Source organism: Medicago truncatula, chromosome 4 (assembly GCF_003473485.1).
Source record: "Medicago truncatula cultivar Jemalong A17 chromosome 4, MtrunA17r5.0-ANR, whole genome shotgun sequence".
Classification (NCBI taxonomy): Eukaryota; Viridiplantae; Streptophyta; class Magnoliopsida; order Fabales; family Fabaceae; genus Medicago; species Medicago truncatula.
This window is the reverse complement of record NC_053045.1, coordinates 53,750,215-53,777,845: the sequence shown is the minus strand read 5'-3', so window position 1 is coordinate 53,777,845 and position 27,631 is coordinate 53,750,215. Positions and strand designations below refer to the sequence as shown.

General features: G+C 33.2%; 4 protein-coding genes across 4 annotated transcripts; 2 read left to right on the top strand and 2 right to left on the bottom strand.

The window, feature by feature from the left end:
* The first annotated feature begins 9,666 nt into the window (after window positions 1-9,666).
* LOC25493913 (isoaspartyl peptidase/L-asparaginase) lies at window positions 9,667-12,109 on the top strand. The gene is made up of 4 exons (XM_013602568.3): window positions 9,667-10,070; window positions 10,283-10,516; window positions 11,290-11,376; window positions 11,488-12,109. The coding sequence occupies exons 1-4, from the start codon at window positions 9,909-9,911 to the stop codon at window positions 11,980-11,982; spliced, it is 978 nt and encodes a 325-aa protein (XP_013458022.1). The 5' UTR covers window positions 9,667-9,908; the 3' UTR covers window positions 11,983-12,109.
* A 3,063-nt stretch (window positions 12,110-15,172) lies between these two features.
* LOC25493911 (isoaspartyl peptidase/L-asparaginase) lies at window positions 15,173-17,430 on the top strand. Its single transcript, XM_013602566.3, has 4 exons — window positions 15,173-15,495; window positions 15,753-15,986; window positions 16,620-16,706; window positions 16,818-17,430. The coding sequence occupies exons 1-4, from the start codon at window positions 15,337-15,339 to the stop codon at window positions 17,310-17,312; spliced, it is 975 nt and encodes a 324-aa protein (XP_013458020.1). The 5' UTR covers window positions 15,173-15,336; the 3' UTR covers window positions 17,313-17,430.
* Window positions 17,431-19,035: 1,605 nt separating this feature from the next.
* Window positions 19,036-22,707, bottom strand: LOC25493910 (hexosyltransferase GAUT11). Its single transcript, XM_013602565.3, has 2 exons — window positions 22,252-22,707; window positions 19,036-20,917 (listed from the first exon to the last, which is right to left on the bottom strand). The coding sequence occupies exons 1-2, from the start codon at window positions 22,402-22,404 to the stop codon at window positions 19,463-19,465; spliced, it is 1,608 nt and encodes a 535-aa protein (XP_013458019.1). The 5' UTR covers window positions 22,405-22,707; the 3' UTR covers window positions 19,036-19,462.
* A 2,030-nt stretch (window positions 22,708-24,737) lies between these two features.
* LOC25493909 (uncharacterized) lies at window positions 24,738-26,177 on the bottom strand. Its single transcript, XM_013602564.3, has 3 exons — window positions 25,826-26,177; window positions 25,613-25,698; window positions 24,738-25,243 (listed from the first exon to the last, which is right to left on the bottom strand). Exons 1-3 carry the CDS (start codon window positions 26,121-26,123, stop codon window positions 24,959-24,961), a joined length of 669 nt encoding a protein of 222 aa, XP_013458018.1. The 5' UTR covers window positions 26,124-26,177; the 3' UTR covers window positions 24,738-24,958.
* Window positions 26,178-27,631: the final 1,454 nt, after the last annotated feature.

Sequence of the window (27,631 nt, the reverse complement as noted above, 5' to 3'; positions counted from 1 at the left end):
TTTCCTTGCTGTAAAATAACCTTGAACGACTCTTGAAAGCGAACATTGATAGTACCTTCAAGTATGTGATCAAGGGTGAAAGTCACTAGTTTTATTGTGACCAATACTTTTAGTTATGTCAGTTGAAATTTCATTACACTACTTATTTTAATGTTGATATATCATCAAAATAAAAGATAAATTCCGTCTGCAGTAAAACTAAAGAGGAGTTGAAATCATAAATTAAGAACTATATGTATACATGTTAGAGTCATGTAACCCCTTCCTTACCAGAAAAAGAAGAATCATTCAACCTTTGGATTAAAACAAACAAATTAAGAACTTAAAAACAAGAGAAAATTCTAATGAGGAAACTCAATTCTGGGACAAACTCAATTCTAATGAGGAAAGGGACAGTAATACATGTAGAGTTTAAGTTAACTTTTGAAGCAAAGCAAGGATGAAAATGAAAGAAGTTCTGAACAATTCTCTGTATGGATTTGCCTATTATGAACTCGAGCTGTATTTAGTATATACATATAGCAGCAATAGATGAATCGAGTTATGTAAATTCAATAAATAGAAAAAGGCAATGAGAAACTCATTTTTGGGGATGAAAAAATCTGAAGTGAACAAATTTTGGAAGGAAACTACGTGTCTAAGTGTTGCGTACTTTTCAGAAGAATTAGAACTTTTTGATTATGTGTTTTAAAGAAAAAGAATTGATTTTCTAAGACCTAGGGTGTGTTTGTTTCAAGTTTACCAAATTTATTCCTAGGAATAACATTCCTTGGAATATAAAGATGGGAATTTTATTCCAAGGAATTTAGAAAAAATATGTTTGGTTAGCTTTATAATATTCCTAGGAACCATAAAAATAGAGATTATAATGGTAAACTATTTATGAATTTATTCTCATCTCCATGGGAACTTTATTCCCCCCCTTTTCCTTGGGAAATTTTTTCTATTCCTAGGAACATTTTATACCCGGGAATAAAATTTAGTAAACTTGTAACAAACATAGGCATATACATTCCTATCATTTTATTCCCGGGAATCAACAATTATAACTTGAAACAAACACACCCTAGAGTTTCAAGTTTAAAACTTTTGGTGATATTTGTTATTATGGTGGTTGTATTAATTAAAAGTATTTTAGAAGAATTCTTCTTGGGTTTGAGAAATCGAACTTTTGACACCTCTTAGAGGTGGGGAGATTTTTTGCAAAATTATTGCATTGAAGTTCTTGTGTTTTTGTTAATGATTTAGGAAATCCTCTGGAATGTGCATAAGGATATCCTGATTCCTTCATGTTTTAACAAAGTGTACTTAATCAAGTGGTTCATGATGGAAAAGAAAGGACCTGTTGCCACAACAATGAAGATCAACTATAATTTAAAAATGAACTGAACATATAAAATAGCAATGAAGGTATTTTCTCAGCTCCCAGATATAGGTTAGAGCGAGTAAGTTTTTACAGATAGGGAATCAAATGCTACCAATTCTCATAACTTGATTGAAAGTTGAAACTATACCATGAATCCTTCAAACTAGTAGTAGATATGCATAATGATCATCATAATAGTTCAAAGAACACAAGCAACAAAACTTCAACAACCAAATGCATGTTTTGAAATCCATTTCAGAGATCTCCCAATTAGTTTGGGCAAGAGTTTAAAAGCTCTCTCTAAGTCTAACCTCATATCATATCTAAGCATACTAGTATAAATTACAATCATCAAAACAACAAAATGTGAATGTTCAGCAAGATAATATACTTAACTTCCTCCTCCTATCCTCCAACACAACCCTCTTTGATTCCCCCATCAATTCAAAGCCCCTTTTCGCGGCATCTTTGTTCAGCCCAGCCAAACCCACAGAATTATCACAACAAACCATTTCACTCAAAGCCAAACTTGAATTATCAACATCATCTTCAACTTTTCCAGATTTCTTCTTGGTAACTAATTCTTTCTTAGCAGAACCACGGTTTCTAATAGTAGCATCCTTCTTAGAACTCTTTGGAGTTTTCCCATTAATTTTTCCGTTTTCTTCGGCTTCATTGGGTCCATTATTGCCCCAAACCTTATTGAAAAGTACAAACCTTTTTTTGTCACAGGATTTAGTATAATTGTTACTGGTTTCAATCTTCTTATGAACCTTCTGCTTCAGTTGTTCGCTGGTAGGGTCAACATGCAGCGATTTCTTCATGAAATTAGGAAATGCGGCTGTATCCTTCTGCTTCTTTAGGTGATGTTGACCTTCTGGTTTAGGCATTTGTGTTGGAGTTCCAATCCCTTCCCAATCTAACCTGTGTTTTGCAAAGAAAAACCACCATCTAGTACTTGACAACATGTAACAGCAAAGTTCTATATATGTTTTGCACATAGACGATTATTATATGAGTTTAATTTAGATACACGTTAGTGTAAAATAACACCATCAACAAATCACAAAACTAGTTATGATTGAAATCTAACGTTTTGAATATGACAATAATGACCGATTAACAATATAATTTTTCCTCCTCCAAAAAAATCTATATAATTTTTTTTTTTACATTAGACAAATGACGATTATGATTGATTGATAATATAAGATTGACTTACACAGGGAAAGCAAAAGAATCAGTACTGCCTTCAGATTGGACAGAGTCCCTTGATTTTGCAAATGACATCTCATAGTCTTCAATTCCCTCAACCTGCATAAAACATATTTTAATTAGTCATAATTCTCTTATTATATCAAAGATTATGACACGGCATTGCGGCCGCGATTTAAAACCTTAGTTGCAACACTTGAACGCAAACATGAAAAAGGTCAAGGTTGTGTGTGGTAGGGCACCTCTCTACAATCTTGATCTTTTTGGTCAGTAACATGATGATTTGTATTTGATATTTTGTTATGAATGTTGATGTTGCTAACTTGGTCTGCATCCTCATCATATTTCACCTGCTTTTGAGTCATGTAAAAGTAACAAAAACAAATTTTTAACCAGATCATTCAACATTTTTTATTATCAATGCTTTGGTATCATACGAGAATGTAACAGTCCAGCTAGGTGAACAATTTCCTAATAAAATGGAAATAGCTACATACCTGAAGCTTCAAAGGCCTTGCAAATTTATGCACACAGCCTTTGTCATCTTTCACCACATCAAATGGTCCATCTTTATCAAAGCAGAATACTATATAATCGTCATCCGGAAAAAATGACCTACTTGATTCATCAAACTTGTTCACAGTTGGAACACCATTTTTGTCATCGACCATCGATTTTTCGTTTAGTTGTCTCTTATTGCATTTTGTGCTTTTCTGTGAGGAATGTTTTTTGTGGAAACTACTATTAAAGCTTTCTTCTTTTCTCTTGTCAAATGTCTTCTTTCTCACTATCACACGAGGTGATGAAGCCATTTCATCAGCATCTGCGGATAGATCATAAAAAAAAAAAACATTAAAAGTGTTTTTTTTTTAATGCCATATACATACATATAGATAGATACACATACATACAAGGAGATAAGAAACAAATAAGTAGTCCTAAACAATGGGGCAGAGCAAAAAACCACAAGACCAAAACCAACCGAGGAAAACTAACAAATGATTAAAAGTGAATGTTTATCTTTTTCTATCTTTTTTAACCAAAAAAATATATGTACTTTTCTAATGTACTTTAGATGTGACGTTGATTAACTAAATAGTAATCAAGAAAGAAAAAAAGACAAAACATATATACTTGAAGGAAGCCTGCATGGCAAGAAACATGATGTGATCCATCTAGCAAGCCAAGCCATTGTGGTTATTTTTGTGTGTGTTTTGTTTAGATCTTTGTGAGGATAGTGTTGTAGATCTTGTCAGTAAAAAAGAGATTGTTATTATAGAAGAAAATATGAGTGGAAGAAGGATCATAAGGAGGGAATTTACCATCTGAATTCGGAAATTTTTCACGGGGATTACGGTATTTAACGTAATTAATTATGAATGTTATTGTGTATGGAAAAGGAGAGAAATTTGTGGCAAAAACCAGCTGTATTATTTATTTGCTATCGATCAAGAGTTGAAAATAAAAGACAAAAACTAAGAAAAAGGACATGATATATGCCATTATTTTAATATGTCATTATTTTAATGGTTACACTTTATTATGAAGATATTTTTTAGTCGGACAAAATGATAAAACTATTATCATCTCTCACACACACACTAGTGAAAGAGCCAGGATTCAAACCCGTGTCATTGTGTTTGGGTTAACAATTTTTGCATTTTTACGGTTAGGACTTATGGACTACATATGAAGATATTTTTTGTTTCGGTACAAGGACTATGAAGATTCTAATTGTTACACTTAAATAAAATGATGCTTAAATTACGACTAGATTTCTAATAATTTGAACCTTGAATTCTTCATCAAACGTCTCATTATTTAGTACTAAATAAATATTGTATGATGGTTCCTAAAAAAGGAGATTATTTATTTGCAATCAATCGAGAATTGAAATAAGAAAGACATGATATAAGTCACTCTGATACTAAATTTCATTTGTGTTTATCTTTCTCGTGAATGAAATGATAGATAAATACAGAAAATATGAACTCAAAAATATTATGCGTAGATTACTTGACTAGACGTCTAATAATTCGGACCTTGAATTCCTACTCAAATGTCTCAGTATTCAATAATAAATAATCAAGAGTTGAAAATAAAAATAAAACTAAGAAAAAGACATGATATATGCCATTACTTTAATTATTAATTAATATGCAATTATTTTAATTGTTACACTGTTTTTATGAAAATTTTATTTGTTACAGTAAAATATTGCATAAATTACGACTAGATTTCAAACAATTTGGATCTTAAATTCTTCATTAAACGTCTCATTATTGCTAATAAATAAAAAATGTATTATGATTACTTAAAAAGGAGATTATTTATCTACCATCGATGGAGAATAGGAAATTAAAAAAATGATACATCATACATGTCATTGTGAAACTAATTTTTTTTAGGGATTGTTTTTTTTTTTGGACAAGTTTTTAGGGATTGTTAAACACATTGAAATCTTTCAAAAACTAATCTTTATCACTCGTGCCTTTTTTTTTTTTTTTACAAACTTTATCACTTGTGCCTATTTATCACATTAATGAAATCTTTAAAAAAAATCACATTACATTTTTTTTTTGGTGTCCTGGATTCAAATATCAGACTTTGCATATATTATACATTATCCTACCAATTGAACTAAGCTTACGGGGATAAAAAAATCACATTACTGAAACAATATATAAATTGACCAAACTTGAATTAAAAAAAAATGGTAGATTACTCGAGGTCTAATAGTCCGGACCTTCCCTTAAAAAAAAAAATCATAATTCGAACCTTCCTTCCTCCTTACATTACATGTCTTACTATAAATAAATAAATAAAGGAAAATGTTAACTAGTGTCTCGGTGCACTGGTTAAGGGTCTTAAATAGTAACTCTTTATGAAAAGTTGTGTAATCACTGTATTGAAAATTGAAAACTTTGACATTTTTAAAGAATAATTTCTTAATTTAACATACTTAAAAAATGCTTCGGAGATACTCGTTAACAAGGTCCATAAATAAATAATGTATTATAGTTAGTAAAAAATATCAAACAATTAAACAAAAGTCATTAATGAAAATCCGATACTCGAACTCCGACCCACATATAAAATATGATACGCCTCTGGCAATTGAGTTATGTTACAATTGTTTTTATGCTTTTTTTTAAACAAAGTAATTACTTTTATAAGTTTTCGTAAAAAAAAGAAAATTTGGTTACCCTTTTCTGCTTTTCTCCATCTTAACGAACACCCTTATTTTTTTGGGATAATTTATTTACTACGAACACCCCACTGTTACCAATAAAGATGATATTTATGTTCACCGTACAAGATAAAAAAAATCATGATAGAAATATATAAATCAGAAAATCATAACACATATATTTTAAAAATATTTCCTACAAACACGTATAGTTTACACGTGTATTAATATAATTTTTTTTTGACAAATACTCCCTCCGTCCCTAATTATAAGACCCTTTTGAGAATTTTTTTTGTCCCTTTTTATAAGACCCTTTTGTTATTTTCAACTACATTAATTATTTCTTTACATACATATCCCTATTTATTATACATCTTTTTCTTCCATCAACAATAAATAACATGTTGAAAACATAAACTAACCTTCTTTCTTAAAGGATAAAATTGTAAAAACAATAGTAATTACAAACAACTTTAATACAAATATTCACTATCTTAATTCCCGTGATTTTGACAAAAGGGTCTTATATATAGGGACGGAGGGAGTATGTATTTTGAAGGCTATATATGTACCTTGAGAACACACGCTAACAAACAAACACTCACGCATACAGGTTGCCACGTCACACTTTTTGTAAATGAGTAAACCGGCAACCGGCTCTTCAAGAAAAAGTTAATACTATTAGTTGTTTTAACATGTGCAATGTTGCACATGTTAGACAAACCCTTAATAATAATAATAAAAGTTAAGATAGACATAACCGATTATCAGATCAAGAATTTAAAAGATTTAGGTGACGTGCCTTTGATAATTGAGTGAGTGTTTCTCCGCGTGTGTTGAAGCGACTGCCGCTAGCAGTTCTCAAAAACAGATATTGTACTCCTAAAATAAAATAGATACCTTTTTTTAAAAAAAAATAGATACCTTATAATTTTAATTAACATAACTATACTTCTAAGGGTGTGTTTGGATGAAGGGTTTAGGCGGGAAAGGGAGGGGAGAGTTTACTTTTCATTTTTAAATTACGGACACTATGAAATGTTTTTTAAAAAGTTAACATATTAACATGATAAACGATCATATAATACTTCAATCACATTTAATTTATTTTAGAAAAACAAGTTATATAGTCCGTAATTTAAAAAACAAAAGTAAATCCTCACATTCATTCCCCTCCTAAACCCTCAATCCAAACACACCCTAAAATAAAATAGATATCGTATAATTCTAATTAACTTATTGTATCATTTCTATATTTCTTAAAAACAAAATGACTTTATATTTTTTTTTAACAAAACAATAAAATATATATGGATCTTGTTAACGAGTGCCCCGGAGGCACTAGATAACATTTCTCGATATATATTAATCACCGGAGCTCCCAACCCACATAAGGAGTATTAGGTTAAGACTCAAGAGATGATACCATTAGAATATACAAAATCAATCCACCAACATTGCTAGCTAGAAAACAATGCGACATTTTTTTTTTTGTCAAGTAGTCTAGTGGTTAGAGTTCACACAATTTAATTGTGGATAAGTGGAGTGTCTGGGGTTCGAACTCCGGCTCCTGCATATAACATGCAATATTCCTACCAATTGAGTTAAACTCACGGGGATAACAATACGACATTCTAGTTAGGGATAAGATTAAAGAATCCACCTGTCATGAAAATTAAAACCCAAATTAATATTTTTTTTAAGCTTGATGCCCCATGGTGGCAACATCCAAAATATATTAAAAAAGAGTGGTGATAGATAAACCACCCCATGTGGCATACCATTCTTGTACACCCCATATTGCAGGGGCAATTTTGTCCATTCACAAAAAAGAAGGGTTAAGTTTGTCCAACAAATTCAGCAACTCTCACACTCTTTCTTCTTCAGACCTCACTTTCTTCTCCCTCACCGGAACCACCACCGGCAACCTTCGTCCGCCGCCTTCAATCTCAAAACTCACCACCACCGTCGCCGTCATCACCCTCAAAATTCACAGGCACCACCGTCGCCGTCAGATCTAACAACCTTCGCCGTCAGATCTAACAACCTTCGTTCGACTTCAACCCCGTATGTCCACCACCGTCGTTACCCACAACCACCGTCGACTTAAATCTCACAACCATCGTCCCTAGATCTCACAACCACCGTCGACTTCCTCACCCACAAATCTCACCACCACCATTTTCGTCGATCTAACAACCACCACCACGGATTTGACACCAGGGATGGCCGGAGAAGAAAGGGATAGAGAGAGGGAGAGTCTAACGGCGGCGACGAGGCGGAGGGGAGGAATGAACGGAGAAGAAAAATAGTTGGAGATGTGAGAGTTTTTTTTTTTTTTTTTTTTTGTATAGTGAGAAAGAGAGATCTGGGAACGAGGATTTGAGGAGAGAGGGTTAGAATTTTTTTTTAATTTAAATGCCACATATGCAAGTGGTACAAAAGTGTGTACAAGAAAAAGATGTCTACCCATCATTTTCCATTAAAAAATAAAAAGTGATATACAAAAAGTGAGGGGGGCCAAGACTAAGTCTTTTTCTAACAAGGTCTCATCTAATATGAACAGGGGTGAATACCACCAAATATAACCAATAATTGAGAGACCTAAGTTAGCAAGTGTGTATGTACAATGATTTCCTTCTCTTAAAATGTGAGAGATCAAAAAATGAAAAGAGCTCAGTTTCAAAAGACAGTTTTCCCATCTATTTTTCAACTGCCAAGGAACTATATGAGGGGGGATTTGAAAGCTAGGGTGGCAAGCTTGGAGTCACTCTCTATCCATAAGTAATTCTAGTTTCTATCAATGGCGGCTTCTATAGCAAGGATCACTCCCATAATCTCCGCATAAAGAGCATTTGATATGCCTAGATTGGCTGCAAACCATCCCAAACTTTCACCATTTATATTTCTAAAAATGCCAGCACAAGCAGCTTGACCTGGATTTCCTAAGACTGCACCATCTGTATTACATTTGATCCAGTTGAAAGTTGTAGGATGCCACTTAAATGAAAAGTGCTTCACATTGTCAACACAAGCTGCTGCAAGTATCGTTCTTTTTGCCGAAAAATATGGCTACTCCTATCTTTTCAAATAACCCAAACAACCACCATCCAAATAATATGAAGAGAAAATCAAATTCTCTCAAAATTGTCAAGTAAATTCGTAAATTATGTAAAATGCTAAAAAATAAGTAACCTGTCCGTCATAGAGATGCCAAGCCAAAGACAAATATGCTTCCAAATGTTGACATAATATACGCAACCCACGAACATATGATCGTCGTTTTCGTCCTGATCACAACCACTCGAACACTGACCTAACACATAGCTAATAAATATAAACTAGGTAAGTACCTGTGCGAGTTGTAATGTTAATTGTTCGCAAAATATAAAATGTAACATAGTTTAACTGATACATATGTGTCTCATGTTTTTTGTAATGTTATCTTAAAATTTTTGCATTCAACACATTTGAAACAACAAAAAGTAAATTTTTAATGAGAAATGTTAACCGGTGTTCCCGTGACACTAGTTAAGAAATTATTAAAGGAAATGTTTTTTTTCGAAAATTGTATATTTTACTTTCTGATTTTGTTTTTTCTTTCCATTTGGTTGACATGACTCATTTTAATATCTAAATTTCATCAATCATTTCTTATTTTAAATTCTTGATCAGTGCTCTAACGGCATTTGTTAGCATAACCCTAATTTTAATATAAAGTAAACTCGTACGAGTTTCCTAGTGTCGTAGTGGACATGAGGTGAAAACCCGAATTTAACAACTCATGAGCATTCTCCTAGTGAGCTGGTTTTTTTTTTTTTTTTTTTTTTTGAGAGAATCATTCTCCTAGTGAGCTTAAAAACTCATTTTTGATGACATTTTCAAAGTTTATACACACCTGTCTAGAAATGTTAGCGTTGTTAGGTTGTTTTCATGAGAGCTGTGTGATTTTTGTGTCACATTTCACATAGATCCATTTTTATTACTAATTGTTTGCAATTTGCAATGCATACTATACGAAGAAAACGTTAAAAATAATAATTAAAATCTGAATATGTGACAGCTACTTACATACATCATCATCGAAAATTGAGTGAGAGAGTTGCGTGAATCAGAAATCAGAAAAAAAAGCAACTCATGGGTTGGGCAATAGCTTTACACGGCGGCGCCGGCGACATACCATATTCACTTCCACTGGAACGCCGTCAACCACGCGAAGAAGCTCTCCGTCACTGCCTCCAAATCGGTGTCAAAGCTCTCAAATCCAACATGGCACCTCTAGACGTCGTTGAGCTTGTTGTATGTATTCATCATTCACACTATTTATCACTTTCAAAGCACGAACACTCTTCAAATTAGACGCAGACACATACAATGAAATTGAATTATATGATTTTCTCATATTATTATCAGTCTAGGCGTGTCAGTGTCATGTCGTGTTGTGTATGCATCCATGTTTCATAGCTTTCTTCTGTTTTGAATGTGATTCTTATAATAATCATTGTTCATAGGTTCGTGAGTTGGAGAATATTCCACACTTCAACGCTGGAAGAGGTTCTGTTCTTACCAACAAAGGCACGGTTGAAATGGAAGCTTCTATTATGGATGGAAACACTATGAAATGTGGTGCTGTTTCTGGTCTTACTACTGTCGTTAATGCTGTTTCTTTGGCTCGTTTGGTTATGGACAATACGCCTCATATTTATTTGGCTTTTGATGGAGCTGAGGATTTTGCAAGACAACAAGTTGGTTTATTTCTTTTCTTAACTCATTTTCAAGTTTCAGCATTTAAGACATGTTTGGATTGATTTATTATTTGAGTTTACTTAGTGACGTAATCATTTTAGATATTGTTTGTGAGAATGTTTGGATTGATTTATTATTTGAGTTTACTTAGTGTCGTAATCATTTTAGATATTGTTTGAGAACTTATAGAAATAATTTACGACAAGCTCATAAGATGTTTTCAGCTTATTTCCATAAGCTCTCAAGGAAGGATAGCTTATATGGAAACAGTTTGACTTTAGTGTTATTTCTTGTTGTAGGAATGACTTATACATAAGCATTTATTGATACACGTTTATGTTATAAGCGCTCAATTAAGTTATTTATCCAAACAAAACTTTAATATAACGATGTTTTAGTATAACCAATGTTTTCAATCACGATAATGGTTGCAATCACGTTGTGGAACATGATATTGTTGCGAATGCGATTAATCAAATGTGGCTCATGTGGCCTTAATTGCGATCACATCGTAGTTACGTCACAGAGACATAAAAACCCTGACCCCTAAATGCAGAAAGAATGTATATAGAAGTACATATGTTTCTAGTTTGATACCTTGTGAAAAATAAAATCTTTAGAGAAGTCCATTATTCAAAAATTTACGACAAGGAGGATATATGTGGATTTCATTATGAAAAAACTAGTCACCTTGAATTACTGGTGAATTTGTAAATAATGATCATAGTTTGTGGCTCATTTTCATTCATGATCATGTAGCCTTATTTTGCAGGGGGTTGAGACTCTACATACAAGCCATTTCATTACTCCAGAAAATATTGAAAGGCTAAATCAGGCAAAAGAAGCAAATAGGGTCCAGGTATATAACTTTCGTAGTACTAGTAGCATATTTATGTTACATTAATCACCTAATGTATTTTTTCCCTTCTCCTATGATATTGAATAACTTATATTTATCACAAATATATAGATTGATTATACCCAACCAATCCAAAATGATACTACCAAGGGTGAACCAGAAATACCATTTGCTAATGGTGATAGTCAACTCGGAACTGTTGGATGTGTAGCTGTTGATGGTAATGGAAATCTAGCTTCTGCAACATCAACCGGTGGATTAGTGAACAAAATGGTTGGTCGAATTGGCGACACGCCACTCATAGGTGCTGGAACATATGCCAATGAATTATGTGCAGTTTCTGCAACAGGAAAAGGCGAAGCAGTAATACGCGGGACAGTAGCAAGAGATGTGGCTGCGATGATGGAATTCAAAGGTCTTTCTCTAAAGGAAGCTGCTGATTGTGTTGTACATGAGCGCACACCAAAGGGTACAGTTGGTTTGGTTGCTGTGTCTGCTGCTGGAGAAGTTGCAATGCCTTATAATACAACAGGAATGTTTAGAGCTTGTGCTGCTGAAGATGGGTACTCTGAGGTTGCAATTTGGCCGGATACTAAAATTGAGTGATGTTTAGACCTTTATGATTTCCAAACTTAATTTATGTTGATGATTCATGTATGGTTATATCATAAGGAAATCTATTTGATTGGCGAGGTACATATTGTTGTTTGGTTCCCGCGCATAGTCTTCTTTAGGTTCTCGTTTTACACGACCCTGCTTGCTAGTATAGTTTGTGCCTATATACAAAGTTGAATGAAAGAAACTATTTCTTTTGAGAAATGATCAGAATCCCTGCTGACAAGTATCGCTTTCAATATGTAGTAATAGAAGATGATTGCATATCTTTTAGGCAAAGAGAAGTTGAATACTCCAACAGTTATTTTTGCCCTTTCCATTTTGAGGGGAGCAGTATTCATTCTTTGTATGTAATAACTCGATTTAGTACTGATGACATATAATAAGATTAATTTGAATAGACTAAGACATTGACTTAAATGTGTAGAAAACCACTATCTTCCACAATTCCTAACCACTTACACTTCAAATGAGTGACAGAACCACTTGCATTTTGTTAATGAGACTGTCCTACTTGAGTGTAAGAACCACGTGCCACCATATAGTTAAAGAGCGTTCATGTATGCTCCATTTAGCCAATGTTTCATTTAGCCCATTTAAGGTCTTGATGGAAGACATGTGACTAAATGAAGCATGGTCTAAATGGAGCATATCCGAACTCAGTTAAAGAACTCTCTAATTATGTCCGATTAATTAATCACGTACCGAAGTAACTAAGAACAAAAGATACCACTAATGAGAAAGGGTGGGATTTCAATTTACCTTGAGAAAGAAAATTGATTATAAATTTTTCATTGATTCTAATCTATGAGGCATACAATGCTTATGTAGATTTGTGAATGCTCATAATAATATAACTACAACGGTTACACAATAGAACTTCTTAGTAACTAACTAATACTCTTTTAGATTAAGATTAAGATGATTCATACTAGCTTCTAGATCTAAATGAGTCGCGACATTTATACTCCTTATTCAAAATATCCTATCGGTGGATGTTCAACAAGAGAATATACTGAAATTCCTCGACCTGTCCCCCAGCACAACTCTCTTTGATTCCCCCATCAATTCCAAGCCCTTTTTTGCATCATCTTTGTTCGGCTCAGCCAAACCAACAAAATTATCAAAACGAACCATTCCACTCAAAGCCAAACTCGAATTATCAACGTCACTTTCCACTTTTCCAGATTTCCTCTTGGTAACTAATTCTTTCTTTGCAGAACCACTGTTTTTTAATAGTAGCGTCCTTCTTCGAACTCTTTAGAGTTTTCCCATTAGTTTTTCAGTTTTCTTCAACTTCATTGGGTTCATTATTGTCCCAAACCTTTTTGAAAAGTTCAAACGATTTTTTGTCACGGGATTTAGTAAAATTGTCACCGGTTTCAAACTACTTCAGACTATAAACCTTCTGTTTTAGTTGTTCGCTGATAAGGTCAACATGCAACGATTTCTTCACAAAATTAGGAAATGCGGCTGTGTCCTTCTGCTTCTTTAGGTGATGTTGACCGTCTGGTTTAGGCATTTGTGCTGGAGTTCCAATCCCTTCCCAATCTAACCTGTGTTTTGCAAAGAAAAACCACAATCTAGTACTTGACAAATGACAACATGCAACAACAAAGTTCTATATATGTTTGCACATGGCCCATTATTATATATGAGTTTCATTTTGATAGACGTCAGTGTAAAATAATACATCAACAAATCCCAAAACTAGTTATGATTGAAATCTAACGTTTTGAATATGACAATAATGACCGATTAATAATATATTTCCCCCCTCCAAAGAAAAAAACAATATAATTTTTTTCACATAGACGACTGACGATTAGGATTGATTGATAATATAAGATTGACTTACACAGGAAAAGCAAAAGAATCAGTACTGCCTTCAGATTGGACACATTCCCTTGATTCTGCAAATGTCATCTCATAGTCTTCAATTCCCTCAACCTGCCAAAATTAAGCTTTCTTCTTTTTTCTTTTCAGATGTCTTCTTTCTCACTATCACACGAGCTGATGAAGCCATTTCGTGAGCATCTGTGTGTTAGTTTTAATTCAAGTTAGATGGTTTTAACTCAAATTAGAGATTAAAACATGGTTAGAAAGCTGGTTACAAGTTTGTTAGATGACTTATAGCTATTAGTTAGCAAATTAGTTAAGTTTGTTTTGATTGCTTACTAAGCAAGTTATGTAAATAAGCTCTATATAAGCATGTTGTAAATAGTTTTTCAAAGCTTAATGAGAATACAGTTTTACAACAATCAATTACTCTTCTTCTTTCTCTCAACCCTAATTTTCATAGAAACTCTTGCTTGCATAGCAAGAAACTTAAGTTGCGCTATCATTGTGGAGAGATCAGAAAATTAAGATTTTTTTTTAACGACACGCATAAGGAGATGAGAAAAAAAAGTAGTTCTAAACAATGGTGCAGAGAAAGAAAAAACCCACAAAATATGTCTTTTTTACCGACAAGGTCTATATTTTTCACTAACAAATTATTAAAAGTGAATATTTGTCCTTTTCTATCTTTTTTAACCAAAAAATATATGTACTTTTAGATGTGACGACAATTAACTAAACAGTAATCAAGATAGAAAAAAGACAAAACATACTTGAAGGAAGCCTGCATAGCAAGAAACATGATGTGATCCATCTAGCAAGCCAAGCCATTGTGCTTATTTTTATGTGTGATTTGTTTAGCTCTTTGTGAGGAGAGTGTTGTACATCTTGTCAGTAAAAAAAGATTAATTCTTTTTTTACAAGATATACATATATTTCTTTTTAACCCACTTTGATTAATTCTACTAATTTTTTTTTTTAGACAACCTTATTTAAGAAAGAATCTTTTGCAAAAAACAAAATGTAAGAAGAAAGACATTCGAATAATTAAAAAGACACAAACTTGTTGATTCGTCTATGACACCAAAAACCTTAGGATCCGTACTGGTTTAAAAATATTAAAAACATTTTTTGGGATTTGTATATCTAGAAGAAATGAGAGGGTTGTTAGGTAGTTTTCTTGTGACTTGTGTCCCATTTCATATAGATCTCTTTTTGTTAATTATTATTTGCAATTTGCAATGCATAGTTGCATACCAGAGGAAGAAAACGTTAAAAATAGAAAGTTGGTTGTTTTGTTTTGTTTTTCAGTCTACGTTAAATTATTATTTTTGAAAGAAATCTACGTTAAAATATTAAAATCTGAACTAACATGGTTGCACTTTCTTCTATTTAATAATCATTTAAACGTAGACCATTCAGAACACATACATTATCATTGAAAATTGAGCAAGCGAGAGAGAGTTGTTGTGTGAGTCAGAAATCAGAATCAGAAAAAACCATCTGATGGGCTGGGCAGTAGCACTACATGGTGGTGCCGGCGTCCCATTTTCACTTCCACCGGAAGCCCGTCAGCCACGCGAAGAAGCTCTCCGTCACTGCCTCCAAATTGGTGTCAAAGCTCTCAAATCCAACATGTCCCCTCTAGACGTCGTTGAGCTTGTTGTATGTATTCATCACTCACAATATTTATCACTTTCTTCGTATGAAGCACGAACACTCTTTGTGTCCCTGTGTTGGACAGACATTGGTGTTCGACTCTGACACGACTCCGACACATATAAATTACATTGAATCATGTGATTTTCTCATATTATATATTATTATTGGTGTCGGCGTATCTCTGTTCCTGTCGTGTCCGGTCATGTTTCATAGCTTTCTTCTGTTTTGAATGTGATTCTTATAATAATCATTGATCATAGGTTCGTGAGTTGGAGAATATTCCACACTTCAACGCTGGAAGAGGTTCTGTTCTTACCAACAAAGGCACGGTTGAAATGGAAGCTTCTATTATGGATGGAAACACTATGAAATGTGGTGCTGTTTCTGGTCTTAGCACCGTTGTCAATGCTATTTCTTTGGCTCGTTTGGTTATGGATAATACTCCTCATATTTATTTAGCTTTTGATGGAGCTGAGGATTTTGCAAGACAACAAGTTGGTTTATTTCTTTTCCAATCTCATTTTCTTAAGTTTTCACGTGTAGGACATGTTTGGATTCACTTATTTAAGTTTATTCCCTAACATAATCATTTTGGATACCGTTTATGGGAACTTATAGAAATAATTTACGACATGTTCATATGATGTTTTCAGCTTATTTCCATAAGCTCTCGAGGATATCTTATATGGAAACTGTTTACTTTTATGCTATTTCTTGTTGCAGAAATGACTTACACATAAACACTTATTGATACATGTTTAGTTAAGTTATTTATCCAAACAAAACTTTAATATAACATAACAACGTTATTGTATAACCAATGTTTTCAATCACGATAGTGGTTGAAGTCGCGTATGATACTTGATTGATATTGTTGAGATGTGATCAATCAAAAGTGGCTCATGTGGCCTTGATTGCGATTGCAATATGCATTGCAATCGCAGAGACGTAAAAACTCGACCTCTAAGTGCAAAAAGAATGCATATAGAAATAGGTTTCTGAGAAGGAGCATACATGTGGATTTCATCATGAAGAAACTAGTCACCTTGAACTGCTGGTGGATTTCTAAATAATGATCGTAGTTTATGGCTCATTTTCGTTCATGATCATATATCCTTATTTTGCAGGGGGTTGAGACTGTAGATACAAGCCATTTCATTACTCCAGAAAATATTGAAAGACTAAATCAGGCAAAAGAAGCAGATAGGGTCCAGGTATATAACTTTCATAGTACTAGTAGCATATTTATGTTACATTAGTCACCTGATGTGTTTTTTCCCTTCTCCTATCATATTGAATAACTTATATTCTTCACAAATATATAGATTGATTATACCCAACCCATCCAAAATGATACTACCAAGAGTGAAACAGAAACACCATTTGCCAATGGTGATAGTCAACTTGGAACTGTTGGATGTGTAGCTGTTGATAGCAACGGAAATCTAGCTTCAGCAACATCAACTGGTGGATTAGTGAACAAAATGGTTGGTCGAATTGGTGACACGCCACTCATAGGTGCTGGAACATATGCCAATGAATTATGTGCAGTTTCTGCAACAGGGATAGGCGAAGCACTAATACGCGGGACAGTAGCAAGAGATGTGGCTGCAATGATGGAATTCAAAGGTCTTTCTCTAAAGGAAGCTGCTGATTGTGTTGTACATGAGCGCATACCAAAGGGCACTGTTGGTTTGGTTGCTGTGTCTGCTGCTGGAGAAGTTGCAATGCCCTATAATACACCAGGAATGTTTAGAGCCTGCGCTACTGAAGATGGGTATTCTGAGGTTGCAATTTGGTCAGATGCTATAATTGAGTGATTTTTAGACCTTTATGGTTTTCAAACTTAATTTTGTTATAACATTTTATGTTGATGATTCATGTATGGTTATATCATAAGGAAATCTATTTGATTGGGAAGGTACATATTGTTGTTTGGTCCCTACGCATAGTCTTCTTTAGGGCCTCATATTTTTTTATTTGTAGGTAGACGAAATGACAATAGTCATTGTAAACTCGCACACATAAGTAGATGAGTCAGGATTCAAACCTCGTTCATGACGTCTAACCTAACAATTTCGACATTTTACCTATTGAGTTAAGATATGTGGACTCAAGAGTCTCATTTTACATGACCTTGCTTACTAGTATAGTTTGTCATATAAATCAATGTTTAAAATGTCACTTATTTTAAAATATGTGCCTATATACACACACAATCATATCAATGAAACTATTTCTTTTGTGTGATGAACATAATCCCTAGTGGCAACTATTTCTTTTAGGGAAAGAGAAGTTGAATACTCTTATGTACATTATAAAGTTCACGGTAGTATACTTGCCTTTTCCATTTGGAGGGGAACAGTATTCATTCTTTGTATGTTATAATTCACATTGCGTTACGTGTTGTAATTATCTGTCGTTTTATTTCACTAACCGCTGGTTAAAATAACTTGATTTGGTAATGATGCCATATAACAAGATTAATTTGAATAGACTAAGACATTGACTTAAAGGTGTAGGAAACCATCTTCCACAATTCCTAACCACTTAAACTTCAAATGCGTGACAGAACCCACTTCCATTTTTTTAATGAGATTGTCCTACTTGAGAGTAAGAACCACCTACCACCATAAAGTTAAAGAACTCTCTAATTATGTCTGATTATTAATCATGTACCAGAGTAATTAAGAACAAAAGATACCACTAAAGAGAAAGAGTGGCATTTCAAGTTACCTTATAGCATAAAAGATGATATATTAAATTGACAACAAAACATATAAAGTTGATACAGTCTACACGATCATGTTATTATTATCATTTATAGATTAAAACCGAAGATTTGAAAGTGCTAACATGTGCAGTCATTGTCTTGCTGTTGTGGTAATTTACTTTCTCCTACGTTTTGGTTTTCCCTTAATCCTTGTCTTGTTTCCCACCAGATCTGGATCTCTTCCACAACATCTCTTTCCAAATTTTTCATTCACCTAATTCATATTTTTATGTCTGTTTTTCTTTTTCTATTCAATTTCTTATCGATACTCATTCCCTACCTCTAAATTTCTGAGTCCGTATCACCCTGCCCTACAAGCTTTACACCAGGGGATACAAGAGAGTGAAAGAAGAAAAATAAATGTGAAAAAGGGAAGAAAAAAAAAAGTAAAAGAGAGAAAGTAAAAGTGTGAGAGAGATAAAGAGAAAGACGAATGGATTATGGATCCTTTCCTGCAAATGCAAGAAATAGGAACCACAATATCATGTATTGACCATAATCATTCATTAGTCCAAACCCGTTAAGCGGTGAATGGAATGTTCATATTTTAAGCTCAGTCATCAAGCTAAAAAACTAATAATTTTAATGAGTCGTCTGATCTTCATCTCACAAATGATTAATCAATTTGACTGCAGTGGATCCATTATTTTTATTAAAAACCCCAACATGGTAATCCAAATATAAGCAAATGATGTTAATTTCTTAAAAGGACTTTCGTACCCAATCGACATATCATTAGCTTTGGCCTAAATAAAGATCCGTTCAACTGGCAACAGGAAGTAACTATAAGATTTCATTAACGCATAACAAGTGGAAGAAGAGAAGAAAAAAATTGTTTCCAATCGATTACATTGCTATTTGAAAGAACTGATAAATTATTACAAGTTTTTCTAAAGAACAATCATTCTACTACTTGCAGAAGGGGAAACGATAGATATCCCCAGCAGCCAAAAATGGATTTTCCGACATCTCTTCGCCTAATGCATATCAATTTTCTATTGTATAAGAAATCATTTTGTTCTCTTTCAAAAGTGGTTTAAAAGAAAAGCAAGAGAAGAAAAGAGAAGGGTAAAGGAAAAAATCCCTACCAGTCAAAAATTTCTACTCCTTACTCTGCTGCAAGGCAATCACCACAGATCAAGAGTTTAAAATAATCTGAGATTGCACAATCCATCAGAAATCTCGAAGTAGTGCATTTCAACTCAGGACACAATCTTGAAGATGAGGGAGACTTTGATTTATGTACTTGTCCCACAGTGGCTTATACCTGCCTATAGCTACCTTTAGCCATGGCTTCATATTCCCATTGAAGTGAATAACTGCCGCACTTTCAATAAGGCGGTTGTCAATATTTAGGTCATAACCCAATCCTAGAACATGCCATCTTCTGTCAAGTGGCTCTGTCAAACCATAAAAACACAGAAGAGCAGGAGGAAGTGTCCCCAACTTCCAGAGTGTACCATCAGCATTCTGCTCCTGCCAATAGTGATATCTTGCGGTCACATTCGCCTTCCTCCATGCCACCAAGTCAAAAACGTTCATACCAAATGCCCATGCGCATGCCTGTGGATCAAACCTCGAGCTTATAATTGAATTTGAGAAGTTGAGATACTTGTAATACCGATGAAAGGCTTCAAGACAAGTTTCAACCGCACCATTCACATTCCCATGCAAATCCAGTGAGAAAAGAGGGGTCAGATCTTTCTGGACAACAAGATCATCATCCAGGAAAACAACCTTCTCAAGTTGTGGATAAATCTCGGGGATATAAAACCGAAGATGATTCAATAAATACAAATACTTTGGATTCCGCATTTTTGGTTCAGCGTTTACATCTTGATATAGCCCAAAGTAGAAGGTTCGTGAGTCAGGATTGTGGAGTTGCTTGACAGTTGGAGAATAAGATTCATTCAACCAATGGAACTCCTCAATGTTTTGTACCTCTACAGTAGCTCCTTTAAAGTCATTACTAAGAAACCATGCTTGCATTGCTCCATAATTGATTCCATTGGTGACAATGTGAAAGACCAACTGCTTCGGATGATCGGCATTGTAGACGGTTGAGTTAACAACTACAGATGTTGCCAGTACATTATCAGAAAATATGCAGAAATGATATAGATTGTTGTCTGTGAGCCTTGGGGAGTTTTTCCTCTCATCTGAGAGTTCCTGCAGGGATGGCACCTTTAGCCAGTCGGAGACAAGTTTCACATTCAGGCAATGGAGACTCTTGGGTAGTGCTTCAGCTGCTAGTTGACCAAACACGGCGCTTTGAACTGTTGCTGCATTGGCACGCTCTTCAAGAGCATGAATATGTGATTTCATGGTCACTATTGTAGTTGCAATGTCATAATGGATATCTTGTGCCTTAAAAATTAGAGAAGTAAGGCTTTTAATAATTGGCTCTGCTTCTTCCAGTGTAACAGGCTCCCCAGACATGGCAGCTTTTGAAAGCAAAAGCTGGCAGCTTCTGATCTTTGAGCTAAGCTGCCAGGCAAGGTGAAGATTATTGTGTTCTTTGGCAATGACCACATAAGCTTTGGCCAGAATCATTTGTTGCGCTAACTGCCGAGAAAATGAAGTAACACTTAAAATTTCTTCAGTAAAATTCAAACTCTCTTTGGCAAAATGGTCAACTCTTGCATTTCTCTCCTGCAATGGAAATTCACTTGTTCAGTAAGTTCCCATAATGTTGGGAACAAAGGACTAATTTTAAATTTAACGACAAATAGTTATGCCAACCAACTAAAGAATAATGACCGTAATTCAGTCATATTGGTGTCAAAACATAACTGTCACAGCAGTGTGAATGATTGTAGGATTAATAGCAACGAATATATCTCTTTTAGTGACTGTGTTTTATATAAGGAGATAAGTTGTCTGAGAGTTTGAGCTTTCTTTAATTCAATAGGTATTTGTGAGATTTTCTACAGGCATCGATCGGTAATCGAGACTCATTCTTTTACACTATATGACAACCAATCGCTCAACTTTTGTTCTACCATCATCCAGTATCATCCAGAAACTTAGTATGCAATTCAAATTTTTATATCATTTATACATACTGAAACAAATTGGTATTATTTGAACTATACTTGTAAAGAAACATTTTGAAAAAGCATGTCGTGGTTTTAGAAATTTTACTGAATGTTTGAAGACAGGGGAAATTGATGCATGCACTATAATCCTGGATTAAAAAAAATAATAATAACAAACACAATAATGAAAAGAAGATAATTTTTGCGACGTAACTGGATTTCCGGAAAAAGTTCAAAATGAACATGAGAAACATGATCGAAAAGACAATCAAATAGGTATAGAAACAATTTATGAAGATCCGGTGTTGTGCAAGTGATAGTTACAAGTGAACACTGAACAGCTTCCAACCGTTTCCCATTCTAGTAATTATTATAAACTAAATGATTTTCACCCACAATATCTGTTCTTCAGTCTCTTTTCCTTCAATGGCCAAAATGTAACTAAATGTTCCTAAATTTGTCATCAAGCTTTTCCTAGAACATTGATTTGTAAACTTAACCATGGTTGACTTAACTACAAGAGTACAAACATTTTTGTTTATCTACCTTTTCAATAGGTTCAAAACAGAAACTCCAAAATGCAGATGCAAATTTAGTTTTAGCATGCTAAATAAAACCCACTAGAAACAAAAGTAAACAAATTTGAACCGTAGATTGAGATCTCGCATTGCCCCTAAACCTAATTCAGCAACACACATAGTTACTATTACACATAAGGAATTAACTAAAACTATTTATCTAAACAGAGCTTATATCTAATATCTGAGTAATGTAATGGGTTTAACTTATGGAGAGGATCAATAGGTTTTGATCCTGAACTAAAACAATAAATCAAAAACCCAATAAAACAAAAAAGAACTGGGATCTCCTAACTTAAGAAAAGGGGTTTACGATGACAGTACAACAGTATTGAAGGAAAATGAAGAAATAGAGGAAGTGGTAACTTACGAGTAAAGAATATTGAAGCGGATCTTGGTGATGATTATGTTGAATAATGAAGAGAACGGAAGCGAGAATGAAGAAGAAAGCGAGAAGAAGGCAGATCCAATAAGATAACCTCCGTCGTACCGGGCGCCGATAATCGGCAGCCCGTCGTCGCATTTTCTGAATTTCACTTCACCACGGCAATCCAATCAATTTTGCTGGATGCGTGGGTTCAATCAATCAATCAATCAATCTCAGTGGTATTTATTCAAAACTGTGAAATGAAATGAAATGATTGATTATTTTTGTTGGTGATGATGATGAATAAATGAGAGATACAAGCAAGAAAAGACCCAGAGAATTAGTTAAATTAAATAATTAGAGAAAGAAAGAAAGAGATAGATGAGCTGCGGCTTGGTCTATTCCTATTCTGTCACAACTCTCAATTCAATCAAAGAAACTAAGAAAGGGAACCATGCCTTGCTGTTTTGTTTGCTCTTCACTGTTTATTTTATTTATTTAATCAATAATACTGTAAAAGTATTTTTTGTTTTAGGGAAAAAAATATAAAATTGTGTGAATACCCCATGATTTTAATTCGTATGACCATTTGTATTTAATGATATATATATTGTCATGTCAATTAGTTAATACTCGTTCGGTCCTATTTATAAGAGAAAGTTTCGTCAACAAAAGTTAACGTATTTAGTTAAGAATTTAGTCTAAATACATCTAACTTTAGTTCATCCAACTTTTTCTCATGTTCATTTATTAGTGTGATGATAACACACCATTAGATTGATTCATATGTAAACTAATTAATTGTACATCGGTAAATTATACTACCTCCGTTCCTTTTTAATTGTCATTTTTTGACATTTTACACAAACAAATAAAGTCAATAAATGTTACTACTTTTGATACAATAAATTATCATTTTCCAATAATAACCTCATTCATTTAATATCTTGTTTCAATTATTTCTCTCTCTGTAATAAATAATTAAGGATAATATTGATAAAATAATATTTAATATTGCATTGAACTTTAAAAATGACAATTAAATAGAAACAATTTTTTTTTACAAAAGAGACACTTAAATATGAAATCATGATGTAATTCATGCACAATGAGAAGACCCGATGTGATGAAAGTGAAACCCACACAAGCGACGCCACCGCATGATCGCATGTGATGTCTCTTTTCAGATGCAATCGCCTTTTAAGTTAATTAACACATGGTACAGGTAAAAAGATCATTAAAAAAAATTGTTGGATCATAACAATTATGTGTCTTAAATCAACTGTAATTTAAAAATCATGTGAATAGTTTTTTTTATTAACTCGATTGGTAGTTTAATAATTTTTTTTAATAGATACACGAAATAGTAAAGTCATTATAAACTCACACACACAAGTAAAGGTACCGAGGTTCGAACCTCGATCATGACATCCGCCTAACAATTTCGGCATTTTGTTGATTGATCTAGAACTTATGGATATAACTCAATGAATATTAATACATAAAGGACAAGATTTAAGTTTGGGGTTTCCACTTTTTTACATAGTTTAACCACTAGATTGTTTGACCAAAAATATTTTTCTTTATTCAATCATGACCCTATGTTTTATAATTGGATTGGTGGATCATTTTTTTCAATCATTCATTAAATGATAAATCACTACAAATGACAGAGATATACAATTTAAATAATGGAAAATTCAATATTCTAAACTTGTATCTAGAATGGCAGGAAAAGTGGAAACAAGACCAAATATAAGTTAATATCACTCAGACTCTTATATAATTTATTTTTGCTTGTTAAAAAAAATAAAAATATCACTCATACATTAATACAGGGCCGGCTATAAGGGGGTGCAAACAGTTCTATTGAGCTGAGCCTCCTAAATTTTAGAGCCCAAACTTTGTTTTTTTTTTTAAAATATGCTGCCGTAGAAGTGAATATATATAACAAATGCATTATTAATTTAGACTTTGTAGATGTAGCGCAGTGGTTCATGTTTGCTATTTTGCTTCTTTTATTAATTTAATTGTTTTTTTTTTGACAAGGTAATTTAATATTTTTAGGATCTTCTTTTTGCTACTTTAATTAATTTTAATTTTTTTTAATATCTTATTTTCATTATGAATAGAGGCTGCTCTTTTTAAAAATTGTGATTTTATTTTATGAGAGGCCTATTTTTAATGTTAGAGCCAAGCCTCTAATTCTATAGAAACGGCCCTGCATTAACATCCCATTCTAACATAGCAAGTGTGAGATTTGGGTTGTGTGCCATTAGAATCTAGTACAACGTTAGTCACATTGATGACTATCGAATAAGATCATACAATCTATAATTAAACGTGATATTTTAAATTTAAAAAGAATCAAAATATACATCGAAATATGGATTACACAATCTTAATTCAATAATATCACTCATTGGATGACTATATACAATCTAAATCTAGTAAATGTCATGTATTTTTTTTTCTAAGAGCAAGTGTAATTAACCAGAAGAAAGCTCATTCAAAGTGAAGGACCAAAAATATTCAAGTAAGGGAATATCAATATACTAATCTAGTTAACAGTTTGAAGTACATTAATTGTGGCATAACATATTCAAATTTTAAGATAGATACACCTTTACCTATGTGTATTAGACACAAACCCACAAACATCATAACCAATTTCATTGATATAAGTCACATCGTATCGTATCATATCATATTAAGCCAAAAGCCAAAAGTTTTTATGGCGTTTGGTAGTAATCAAATATCCTCCAAGTTTTTTATTCTTCCTCCTCACTGCAATGGTCATACAAGGGGAGTTCTGTATACAATACTCAGCAACCCCACTTTTTGTTCTCTTTCTTGTCCACTTCCTCATCAAGCACCACAAAAGAGAACGTTTTCTTTGTCCCACCACCAATAAAGACACCCTTTGTTGCTTTGCCTCTTGCACTATTGCAGCACCCTTTTCATCCCCTTCAAGCAATACTATATTCACTAGCACCTGAAACCCATAAAATTCCACATGTTACCATATGCATATATATATATATTCAAACTTCAATGTGTAATATATGTTTAATTATTTTAATTAATCATTTATGAATTGTTTGATCATACCTTATTTATGAATGAACCGTGATGAGTTAAATTATGAGTAAGTCAATAAGTCTTTGTCTTTAGCAATATTTCACATTAACCCAGTTAATAGCGGTGACTCAATAGGATGTGACCAAACAAATTTTAAATACATTTTAGTGTTGAGGACCGTCTCCATTTATAAACTTATGTCGAGAGTATATCTCATTAATGTGAAACCTTGACACAATATTAAGTAACACAACTAAAATTCAAAATCTTGTTTGAAGCTTACCCCAAGTTTCTTCATTTCACACATACTCTTCATGTCTAGGAGAAGTTGATAAGCCTTCAGATTAAACTTCACATCAGACTCGTCGCCTAGGAATGAATCAATAGAACAAAATTAATTAAACTTGTTTTCCCCTTTTCACATTAGTCTAATTAAAATTTCAGAAAGAAAAAAAAGTTACAAACATAAATAGTACAGAATCAATTTTTTTCTGACCTTCTCTGAGGGGTCTAGCTACATGAACAAGAACAACGGTATCTTGACTCTGAATAGTGTGTGAGAGTGCCCAATCAAGAGCTCCTTTAGCTTCAAAGCTGGAATCCACAACAACCATCACTTTATTCCCACTTTCATCCCCTTTATTATCTCTTCCAGAGTCTTGAACTCCGTTGCTTGAAAACTCAGTTCTGTTTGCAAATTTTGATCCAAAAGAAGATGCAGAACATGCTCGAACACGAGGTGTTCTAGCATGACCAACGCACAAACTATTCAACTTGAAACGTGGTCTAACCATGTCTTTGATTAATTGATTCTAAAGCACTCAAGCTCAAATTATGTGTCTATATATATATATATATATATATATATGCATATATCATTTTATACATGCATTTGGGGAACATAATTGAAGAAGGCCAGCTTCATTGTGACACTCACAACTCACACCCTTGACTTTGGACATTTTATTTTGTTTTTATGATTATTTTTCAAATATTAATTAATGATTGCTTTGTTTTTTTCTTAGTGTGTTGTGGGACTAATGTTGAACGTGCATAGCATCAAGATTTTGGATGATGGACAAGAGTTGACAATATTGACAATTGATATGAATTCTTTAATGGCTTCCACACGCATGTAGGAATAATTTATATCAAAATAGTGAAGTTGTACTCACTACTAGTAGATTAAAAGCAAATTATATTTGAATATTATGAGTAATGGAATGGAGATCACGTTCATTTAGAATTTTTATTAAGAGATTGAAACTTGGAGTCACGTACTCTTACATGAGTCAACAAATTCCTCAAAGTTACGGAACATCCTTAGATATTCTTGGATGTGAAAAAGTTCTATGTAAGGAAATGATGAATCAACAACAACTTGCGGTGATGTTGGAAGAACATGGATGTAACGGCAAGGGAGACGAGGTACGGTGATGATTATGTTCAGCAATGTAAACTAGACGACGGCTGTCACTGATGTATTTCATGATTCAATTGATTAATCGAAGATTTTATACTAATTTTGGTGAGGGCTAGGAAAAATTATAGATATCTTAGCTTCCTTCAAAAAAAGATATCTTAACTTTCTACCAATGAAAATTAGCCACAAATAAATGGAAAATGCTTTATGTCTAATATTTAAATTAGCCACGACAAGAAAATTACATACAATGAACTAATTTTTTTAGTCTCTATGAGTTTAATTTAGTTGATGGAGACATTACATAACATATGTAAGAATTGATGTTCGAATTCGAGACACCCACTTCTCTATAATTAAAATGTGTTAGTTCCAACTATTAGACTACTTGACCAAAAAGACTAGTTTTTAATTGCATTTGCAAATTTGTTCATGTAATTATTTTCCATTCTTTGTTGGATAAACTAATTACACGCAATATTGAGTTTAACTCGGTTGATATGGACATTACATAATATATACATGAGTTAGCGTTCGAAGTCAAGACACTCAACACTTTTTCCCTCAACCATTTGGTTAAAATTAAAGTTCGATTTTGTTGATGCTCGTTAAACTAAAGTTCGTCTGAACAATTCGTTCTCCATATATAGAATTTATTAACCATTTAAGTCATCTTGTTATGTTGATCTTATATGTCTAATATCAATTTTTATTATTATAAAATTTATTTTTTGTAACAAATGGAAAAGATAAACTTTTCGATTATTTTTAAAAATACATATTAAACATCCTAATCTTAAAAAACAAATCAAAACTCTTTCACTATCTTTATACCGACATAAATAAACCCTTATTTTCCACTTACTACTTTTTTTTTTT

Bases quoted from the DNA above. Each gene is read 5' to 3' on its own strand.
- LOC25493913 (XM_013602568.3), top strand. From the start codon at position 9,909: ATGGGTTGGGCAATAGCTTTACACGGCGGCGCCGGCGACATACCATAT. The intron at 10,071-10,282 runs GTATGTATTCAT...CATTGTTCATAG, and splicing joins TAGACGTCGTTGAGCTTGTT to GTTCGTGAGTTGGAGAATAT. The intron at 11,377-11,487 runs GTATATAACTTT...ACAAATATATAG, and splicing joins AAGAAGCAAATAGGGTCCAG to ATTGATTATACCCAACCAAT.
- LOC25493911 (XM_013602566.3), top strand. From the start codon at position 15,337: ATGGGCTGGGCAGTAGCACTACATGGTGGTGCCGGCGTCCCATTTTCA. The intron at 15,496-15,752 runs GTATGTATTCAT...CATTGATCATAG, and splicing joins TAGACGTCGTTGAGCTTGTT to GTTCGTGAGTTGGAGAATAT. The intron at 16,707-16,817 runs GTATATAACTTT...ACAAATATATAG, and splicing joins AAGAAGCAGATAGGGTCCAG to ATTGATTATACCCAACCCAT.
- LOC25493910 (XM_013602565.3), bottom strand. From the start codon at position 22,404: ATGCGACGACGGGCTGCCGATTATCGGCGCCCGGTACGACGGAGGTTA. The intron at 20,918-22,251 runs GTAAGTTACCAC...TTTCCATTGCAG, and splicing joins CGCTTCAATATTCTTTACTC to GAGAGAAATGCAAGAGTTGA.
- LOC25493909 (XM_013602564.3), bottom strand. From the start codon at position 26,123: ATGGTTAGACCACGTTTCAAGTTGAATAGTTTGTGCGTTGGTCATGCT. The intron at 25,699-25,825 runs GTCAGAAAAAAA...ATTCATTCCTAG, and splicing joins AGCTAGACCCCTCAGAGAAG to GCGACGAGTCTGATGTGAAG. The intron at 25,244-25,612 runs GTAAGCTTCAAA...TATGGGTTTCAG, and splicing joins GTGAAATGAAGAAACTTGGG to GTGCTAGTGAATATAGTATT.